Source organism: Pezoporus wallicus, unplaced genomic scaffold (assembly GCF_028554395.1).
Source record: "Pezoporus wallicus isolate ANWC-B61680 ecotype Strahan unplaced genomic scaffold, APGP_CSIRO_Pwel_v1 contig_10717, whole genome shotgun sequence".
Taxonomy (NCBI): Eukaryota; Metazoa; Chordata; class Aves; order Psittaciformes; family Psittacidae; genus Pezoporus; species Pezoporus wallicus.
Window position 1 is genome coordinate 1 of NW_026642549.1, and position 9,776 is coordinate 9,776.

General features: G+C 54.3%; 1 protein-coding gene across 1 annotated transcript; it reads left to right on the forward strand.

Moving 5' to 3' along the window:
* Window positions 1-331: 331 nt before the first annotated feature.
* Window positions 332-4,360, forward strand: TXNL1 (thioredoxin like 1; the record flags this gene model as incomplete). The annotated part of the gene is made up of 4 exons (XM_057430894.1): window positions 332-436; window positions 2,284-2,380; window positions 2,459-2,632; window positions 4,203-4,360. Coding segments are annotated over exons 1-4 (527 nt in total), but the record flags the coding sequence as incomplete, so codon positions are not given.
* Window positions 4,361-9,776: the final 5,416 nt, after the last annotated feature.

Consider the following 9,776-nt stretch of genomic DNA (forward strand, 5'->3'; position numbering starts at 1 on the left):
CTCACCCAAACTGGCGACAGAGCCACCACCCTCCCCATTGCCCTTACCTAAAATGTCCGCCGGCTCCTTTTTGCCCTCACCCAAAATGGCGACCGCCCCATTGCCCTTACCTAAAATGTCCGCCGGCTCCTTTTTGCCCTCACCCAAAATGGCGACACCGCCGCCAGCGGCGCCTGCGCCGCGCGGTGCATGCCGGGGCTCCGCTTCCGGCCGTGACGCTGCAGATCGCGCCGGGTCCCTCCGCCGCCGGTCCCGGTCCCGGTCCCGGTGCCGCTTCCTCCTCCTCCTCCTCCTCCTCCTCCTCCTCCGCCGCCGCCTCCTCCCGCGGCCCCGGCGCCATGGGGGGGGTGAAGGTGATCGGCAACGACGCCGAGTTCCAGCCGGAGCTGGGCGCCGCCGGCTCCCGCTTGGCCGTGGTCAAGTTCACCATGCGCGGGTGAGCGGGCCCGGAGCGGGCCCTGAGGGAATAGAACCGGGAATGGGGGGATATGGGGGGTGGGATGTGGGATACGGGATACGGGATATGGGGTATGGGGTACGGGGTGTAGGATATGGGATATATGGAGTATGGGATATAGGATATGGGATATGGGGTATGGGATATATGTGGTATGGGATGTTGGATATGGGATATATGTGGTATGGGATGTGGGATATGGGATATATGTGGTATGGGGTATGGCATATGGGGTGTGGGATATGGGATATATGGAGTGTGGGATATAGGATATGGGATATGTGGTATGGGATATGGGATATATGTGGTATGGGATGTTGGATATAGGATATATGTGGAATGGGGTATGGCGTATGGGGTGTGGGATATGGGATATATGTGGTATGGGGTATGGCATATGGGGTGTGGGATATGGGGTACGGGATATGGGATATATGGAGTATGGGATATAGGATATGGGATACGTGGTATGGGATACATGTGGTATGATATGTTGGATATGGGATATATGTGGTATGGGGTGTGGGATATGGGGTATGGGATATGGGATATATGTGGTATGGGATGTGGGTTATCGGATATATGTGGTATGGGGTATGGCATATGGGATGTGGGATATGAGGTATGGGATGTAGGATGTATGGGATATGGGATGTACAGGATATGGGGTGTGGGGTATGGGGTGTGGGATACGGGATATGGGGTATGGGATATGGGGTGTGGGATATGGGATATATGATATGGGATATGTGATGTATGGGGTACGGGGTATGGGATGTATGGGGTATGGGATATGGGGTATGGGATATGCGGTATGGGATATGGGATATATGATACGGGATATGGGGTATGGGATATATGTGGTATGGGGTATGGAGTATGGAGTGTGGGATACAGGATATATGGTATGGGATACGGGGTATGGGATATGGGGTATGGGATGTATGGGGTATGGGATATGGGGTGTGGGGTATGGGGTGTGGGATATGGGATATGGGATATGGGGTATGGGGTATGGGATATGGGATGTATGGGATATGGGATGTATGGGATATGGGGTACAGGATATGGGATGTATGGGGTATGGTGTATGGTATATGGGGTGTGGGATATAGGGTATGGGATATGGGGTATGGGGTGTGGGATATATGATGCAGGATACGGGGTATGGGATATAGGGTATGAGGTATGGGATATGGGATACGGGGTACGGGATATGGGATATATGATACGGGATATGGGGTGTGGGATATGGGATATATGTGGTATGGGGTATGGAGTGTGGGATATGGGATATATGATATGGGATATGGGATGTATGGGATATGGGGTATGGGATACGGGGTATGGGGGGGATACAGGATACAGGGTATGGAATATGGGATATGGGATGCATGGGATATGGGGTATGGGATATGGGATATATGATACAGGGTATGGGATATGGGATATATGATACGTGATATGGGGTGTGGGATATGGGATATGGGGCTTGGAGGCAGCCCGGAGCCGGAGGGGCTGCCGCCATTGATCCCATTGGGCTGGGTTCCGTGCCTTGGTCCATGGATCCACGCCATTCCCGGCTGGAAGAGCCCGGGAAGGACCCCCCCCCTTCCCCCTTCCCCATAGAATTCCCGCTTGGAATGGCCGCTTCCAGCCCCAAACGGGGCCGTTGCGTCCAGCTCCGAACCCCTTAGCGTGGCAAATCCCCTACGGGGCTGATCCCATGGGACGCAGGGAGCATTCCCAATGGGATGCAGGGATCATTCCCAATGGGATCATTCCCAATGGGATCATCCCGACGGATCCGTGCCTTGCGCCCGCAGCTGCGGGCCCTGCCTCAGGATAGCGCCGGCCTTCAGCTCCCTGAGCACCAAGTACCCGCAGGCGGCGTTCCTGGAGGTGGACGTGCACCAGTGCCAGGTGGGAATTCCGTTGGGAAAAGGCTGGGAAAACACCCCCCCCACCTCCGGAATTCCATAAGGATCCCTTCATCCCTAGGGAACGGCGGCCAGCAACAACATCGCGGCCACGCCGACGTTCCTGTTCTTCCGGAATAAAGTCCGCGTGGATCAGTACCAGGGAGCCGATCCCATGGGATTGGAGGAGAAGATAAAGCAGCACCTGGAGAACGAGGCCGGCAACGGCGAGGCCGCCGATATTCCCAAGGGATACGTACGGAGGCGCTTCCCAAAGGAATTCTGATGGGGGGGGGGGTGGAGGGGTGATTCCTTATGGGATGGAAGCGTCGTTCCCTATGGGATGGAGGGGTGATTCCCTATGGGATGGAAGCATCATTCCCTATGGGATGGAGGGAGCGTTCCCTATAGGATGGAGAGGTGATTCCCTATGGGATGGCGGGGTGATTCCCTATGGGATGGAGGAGTGATTCCGTATGGGATGAGGGAGCGTTCCGTATGGGATGGAGGCATCATTCCCTATGGGATGGAGAGATCATTCCCAATGGGATGCAGGGACCATTCCCTTTGGGATGCAGGGATCTTTCCCAATGGGACAGAGGGACCATTCCCAATGGGACGCAGGGACCATTCCCTATGGGACACAGGGACCATTCCCTTTGGGACGCAGGGACCATTCCCAATGGGATGCAGGGACCATTCCCTTTGGGATGCAGGGACCATTCCCAATGGGACACAGAGATCATTCCCTATAGGACACAGAGACCATTCCCTATGGGACAGAGGGACCATTCCCAATGGGATGCAGGGACCATACCCTTTGGGATGCAGGGATCATTCCCTATGGGACACAGGGACCATTCCCTTTGGGACGCAGGGACCATTCCCAATGGGATGCAGGGACCATTCCCTTTGGGACGCAGGGACCATTCCCTTTGGGATGCAGGGATCATTCCCAATGGGACAGAGGGACCATTCCCAATGGGACAGAGGGACCATTCCCAATGGGATGCAGGGACCATTCCCAATGGGACGCAGGGATCATTCCCTATGGGACACAGGGACCATTCCCTTTGGGACGCAGGGACCATTCCCAATGGGATGCAGGGACCATTCCCTTTGGGATGCAGGGATCTTTCCCAATGGGACAGAGGGACCATTCCCAATGGGACGGAGGGATCATTCCCAATGGGACGCCGGGACCATTCCCAATGGGATGCAGGGATCATTCCTTATGGCACGCAGGGACCATTCCCAATGGGACGCAGGGACCATTCCCTATGGGACACAGGGACCATTCCCTTTGGGACGCAGGGACCATTCCCTTTGGGACGCAGGGACCATTCCCAATGGGATGCAGGGACCATTCCCTTTGGGATGCAGGAACCATTCCCAATGGGACACAGAGACCATTCCCAATGGGATGCAGGGACCATTCCCTTTGGGACGCAGGGACCATTCCCTTTGGGATGCAGGGACCATTCCCAATGGGATGCAGGGACCATTCCCTTTGGGATGCAGGAACCATTCCCAATGGGACACAGAGACCATTCCCAATGGGATGCAGGGACCATTCCCAATGGGACGCAGGGACCATTCCCTTTGGGACGCAGGGACCATTCCCAATGGGACGCAGGGACCATTCCCAATGGGATGCAGGGACCATTCCCAATGGGATGCATGGACCATTCCCTTTGGGATGCAGGGACCATCCCTTCCCTCCCACCCAAAGCACTCCTGGGATTCAATGCCCCCCCCCCCATGCAATTCCCATCCCGCTGGCGCCCTGTATCCCTGCCATTCCCGCTTCCCGCCCCCTTTCCCAGATGGATTTGCTGCCCTTCGTGAACCGAGCGGGCTGCGAGTGCCTCAACGAGAGCGACGAGCACGGCTTCGAGAACTGCCTCCGGAAGGACGCTTCCTACCTGGAATCCGACTGCGACGAGCAGGTCCGGGAATGGCGTTGGGAATGCCGGCGGCTTCCGTAGGGAACGGAGCGCGTTGGGAATGCCGGCGGCTTCCGTAGGGAACGGAGCGCGTTGGGAATGCTGATGGCTTCCATAGGGAACGGAGCGTGTTGGGAATGCCGGCGGCTTCCGTAGGGAACGGAGCGCGTTGGGAATGCTGATGACTTCCATAGGGAACGGAGCGTGTTGGGAATGCCGATGGCTTCCGTAGGGAACGGAGCGTGTTGGGAGTGCTGATGGCTTCCATAGGGAACGGAGCGTGTTGGGAATGCCGATGGCTTCCATAGGGAACGGAGCGCGTTGGGAATGCCGATGGCTTCCGTATGGAATGGAGCGCATTGGGAGTGCCGATGGCTTCCGTAGGGGGAGCGTGTTGGGAGTGCCGCGTGATTCCCAATGGGAATGCCGCGTGCTTCTCAATGGGAAAGGAGCACGCTGGGAATGCCGCATGATTCCCAATGGGAAAGGAGTGCGTTGGGAATGCCGCGTGGTTCCATAGGGAACGGAGCGCGTTGGGAATTCCGATGGCTTCCATAGGGAATGGAGCATGTTGGGAGTGCTGTATGATTCCCAATGGGAAAGGAGCACGTTGGGAATGCCGATGGCTTCCATAGGGAACGGAGCGCGTTGGGAATGCCGATGGCTTCCGTATGGAATGGAGCGCATTGGGAGTGCCGATGGCTTCCGTAGGGAACGGAGCGTGTTGGGAGTGCCGCGTGATTCCCAATGGGAATGCCGCGTGCTTCTCAATGGGAAAGGAGCACGCTGGGAATGCCGCATGATTCCCAATGGGAAAGGAGTGCGTTGGGAATGCCGCGTGGTTCCATAGGGAACGGAGCGCGTTGGGAATTCCGATGGCTTCCATAGGGAATGGAGCATGTTGGGAGTGCTGTATGATTCCCAATGGGAAAGGAGCGCGTTGGGAATGCCGCGTGCTTCCCAATGGGAAAGGAGCGCGTTGGGAATTCCGATGGCTTCCATAGGGAATGGAGCATGTTGGGAGTGCTGTATGATTCCCAATGGGAAAGGAGTGCGTTGGGAATGCCGCGTGGTTCCATAGGGAACGGAGCGCATTGGGAATGCCGATGGCTCCCATAGGGAACGGAGCGCGTTGGGAGTGCCGATGGCTTCCATAGGGAATGGAGCGCGTTGGGAGTGCCACGTGATTCCCAATGGGAATGCAGCGTGCTTCTCAATGGGAAAGGAGTGCGTTGGGAATGCCGCATGATTCCCAATGGGAAAGGAGTGCGTTGGGAATGCCGCGTGGTTCCATAGGGAACGGAGCGCGTTGGGAATTCCGATGGCTTCCATAGGGAATGGAGCATGTTGGGAGTGCTGTATGATTCCCAATGGGAAAGGAGCACGTTGGGAATGCCGATGGCTTCCATAGGGAACGGAGCGCATTGGGAGTGCCGATGGCTTCCGTATGGAATGGAGCGCATTGGGAGTGCCGATGGCTTCCATAGGGAATGGAGCGTGTTGGGAGTGCCACGTGATTCCCAATGGGAATGCCGCGTGCTTCTCAATGGGAAAGGAGCACGCTGGGAATGCCGCATGATTCCCAATGGGAAAGGAGTGCGTTGGGAATGCCGCGTGGTTCCATAGGGAACGGAGCGCATTGGGAATGCCGATGGCTCCCATAGGGAACGGAGCGCGTTGGGAGTGCCGATGGCTTCCATAGGGAACGGAGTGTGTTGGGAGTGCCGCGTGATTCTCAATGGGAAAGGAGCGCGTTGGGAATACCGCGTGGTTCCCCATGGGAAAGGAGCACGTTGGGAATGCCCATGGCTTCCATAGGGAATGGAGCACATTGGGAATGCCGATGGCTTCCGTAGGGAACGAAGCGTGTTGGGAGTGCCGATGGCTTCCATTGGGAACGGAGCGTGTTGGGAGTGCCATGTGATTCCCAATGGGAATGCTGCGTGCTTCTCAATGGGAAAGGAGCACGCTGGGAATGCCGCATGATTCCCAATGGGAAAGGAGTGCGTTGGGAATGCCACGTGGTTCCATAGGGAACGGAGCGCGTTGGGAATGCCGATGGCTCCCATAGGGAACGGAGTGTGTTGGGAATGCCGATGGCTTCCGTAGGGAACGGAGCGTGTTCGGAGTGCCACGTGATTCCCAATGGGAATGCCGCGTGCTTCCCAATGGGAAAGGAGCACGTTGGGAATGCCGCATGATTCCTAATGGGAAAGGAGCGCGCTGGGAATTCTGATGGCTTCCATAGGGAATGGAGCGCATTGGGAGTGCTGTATGATTCCCAATGGGAAAGGAGCGCGTTGGGAATGCCGCGCGCTTCCATAGGGAAAAGGAGCGCGTTGGGAATGCCGAGTGCTTCCATAGGGAAAAGGAGCGCGTTGGGAATGCCGCGTGCTTCCATAGGGAAAAGGAGCGCGTTGGGAATGCCGCGTGCTTCCCTTGTCCATTGGGCCTCCGGGTGCTTCCAAGGGTTTGTCCCCTGGCTCCCGGCGCGTATCCCTCTGGAATGCCGCTGGACCAAAGTCGAAGAGCCAGGAGGGAAAGCATTTGCGGGGCATCTTCAGCACACAGTCAGCTTTGCAATGCTGTCACCATTATTGCTGTCACTCCTCGGTTTCATACCTAAAAGTACATTTGAATGCAACCTCTCCAAAGCTGCTTCTCAGCTGCCCAGAAGCTCAGCGATTAGTGCACGAACGTCTGGCTTCTGCTCCCAGCGCCGAAGAGCCAGGAGGGAAAGCATGTGCTGGGCATCTTCAGCACACAGTCAGCTTTGCAACGGTGTCACCATCATTGCTCGCTCCTCAGTGTCATCAGTGTCATACCTCAGCAACGGTGTCACCATCATTGTGTCGCTCATTTAAAGGTCCATTTGAATGCACCCTCTTCGGAGCTTGCTCTCGGCTGCCCAGCAGCACAGTGAGTAGAGCACGAACAGTTGCCGTCTGCTCCCACAATCGAAGAGCCAGGAGGGAAAGCTGGTGCTCTGAATCTTCTGCACACAGTCAGCTTTGCAACGGTGTCACCATCATTGCTGTCGCTCCTCGCTTTCATACCTAAAGGTCCATTTGAATGCACCCTCTTCGGAGCTTGCTCTCGGCTGCCCAGCAGCACAGTGAGTAGAGCACGAACAGTTGCCGTCTGCTCCCAGATCGAAGAGCCAGGAGGGAAAGCATGTGCTGGGCATCTTCAGCACACAGTCAGCTTTGCAACGGTGTCACCATCATTGCTGTCGCTCCTCGCTTTCATACCTAAAGGTCCATTTGAATGCACCCTCTTCGGAGCTTGCTCTCGGCTGCCCAGCAGCACAGTGAGTAGAGCACGAACGTTGCCGTCTGCTCCCACAGTCGAAGAGCCAGGAGGAAAGCATGTGCTGGGCATCTTCAGCACACAGTCAGCTTTGCAACGGTGTCACCATCATTGCTGTCGCTCCTCGCTTTCATACCTAAAAGTCCATTTGAATGCAACCTCTCGGAGCTTGCTCTGGCTGCCCAGCAGCACAGCGATTAGAGCACGAACGTCTGGCCTCTGCTCCCAGAGCCGAAGAGCCAGGAGGGAAAGCATGTGCTGGGCATCTTCAGCACACAGTCAGCTTTGCAACGGTGTCACCATCATTGCTGTCGCTCCTCGCTTTCATACCTAAAAGTCCAATCTAAAGCAACCTCTACGGAGCTGCTCTGAGCTGCCCAGTAGCACAGCGATTAGAGCACGAACGTCTGGCCTCTGCTCCCAGAGCCGAAGAGCCAGGAGGGAAAGCATGTGCTGGGCATCTTCAGCACACAGTCAGCTTTGCAACGGTGTCACCATCATTGCTGTCGCTCCTCGCTTTCATACCTAAAAGTCCAATAGAATGCACCCTCTACGGAGCTTGCTCTGGCTGCCCAGTAGCACACCGATTAGAGCACGAACGTCTGGCTTCTGCTCCCAGATCCGAAGAGCCAGGAGGGAAAGCATGTGCTGGGCATCTTCAGCACACAGTCAGCTTTGCAACGGTGTCACCATCATTGCTGTCGCTCCTCGCTTTCATACCTAAAGGTCCATTTGAATGCACCCTCTTCGGAGCTTGCTCTCGGCTGCCCAGCTGCACAGTGAGTAGAGCACGAACAGTTGCCGTCTGCTCCCACAATCGAAGAGCCAGGAGGAAAGCTGGTGAAAGCATAGGGTTAGGGTTAGGGTTAGGGGTTAGGGTTAGGGTTAGGGTTAGGGTTAGGGTTAGGGGTTAGGGTTAGGGTTAGGGTTAGGGTTAGGGGTTAGGGTTAGGGTTAGGGGTTAGGGTTAGGGTTAGGGTTAGGGTTAGGGTTGGGGTTCATTCCTTAAACGTGGAATGCTATCCCGTGATTCCAGAAAGATGGAATGCTGAGCTGTTCCGTTATTCCTTAAACGTGGAATGCTATCCTGTGATTCCAGAAACGTGGAATGCTGAGCTGTTCCAGCGTTCCTTAAACGTGGAATGCTATCCTGTGATTCCAGAAAGATGGAATGCTGAGCTGTTCCGTCATTCCTTAAACGTGGAATGCTATTCTATGATTCCATAAATATGGAATGCTCATCTCTTCCATGATTCCTTAAATGCGGAATGCTGTCCCATGATTCCTTAAATATGGAATGCTGATCTATTCCGTCATTCCTTAAACGTGGAATGCTATCCCGTGATTCCAGAAAGATGGAATGCTGAGCTGTTCCGTCGTTCCTTAAACGTGGAATGCTATCCCGTGATTCCAGAAAGATGGAATGCTGAGCTGTTCCGTCATTTCTTAAACGTGGAATGCTATTCTATGATTCCATAAATATGGAATGCTCATCTCTTCCATGATTCCTTAAATGCAGAATGCTGTCCCATGATTCCAGAAAGATGGAATGCTGATCTATTCCGTCATTCCTTAAACATGGAATGCTATCCCATGATTCCATAAACATGGAATGCTGATCTATTCTGTCATTCCTTAAATGCGGAATGCTATCCCGTGATTCCTTAAATATGGAATGCTGATTTGTTCCATCATTCCTTAAACATGGAATGCTATCCCATGATTCCTTAAACATGGAATGCTGAGCTGTTCCATGATTTCTTCAGTGCGGAATGCTGATCTATTGCGTCATTCTTTAAACATGGAATGCTATCCCATGATTCCATAAATACGGAATGCTCATCTCTTGCATGATTCCTTAAATGCGGAATGCTGTCCCATGATTCCATAAATATGGAATTCTGATCTATTCCATCCTTCCTTAAACATGGAATGCTATCCCCTGATCCTTTCAATATGGAATGCTGATATATTCCACGAGTGTTTAAACATGGAATGCTATCCCATGATCCCTTAAATGTGGAATGCTGATCTATTCCGTCATTCCTTAAACATGGAATGCTATCCCATGATTCCATAAACATGGAATGCCGCTCTCTTCCATGATTCCATAAACATGGAATACTCTTCCATGATTCTATAAACC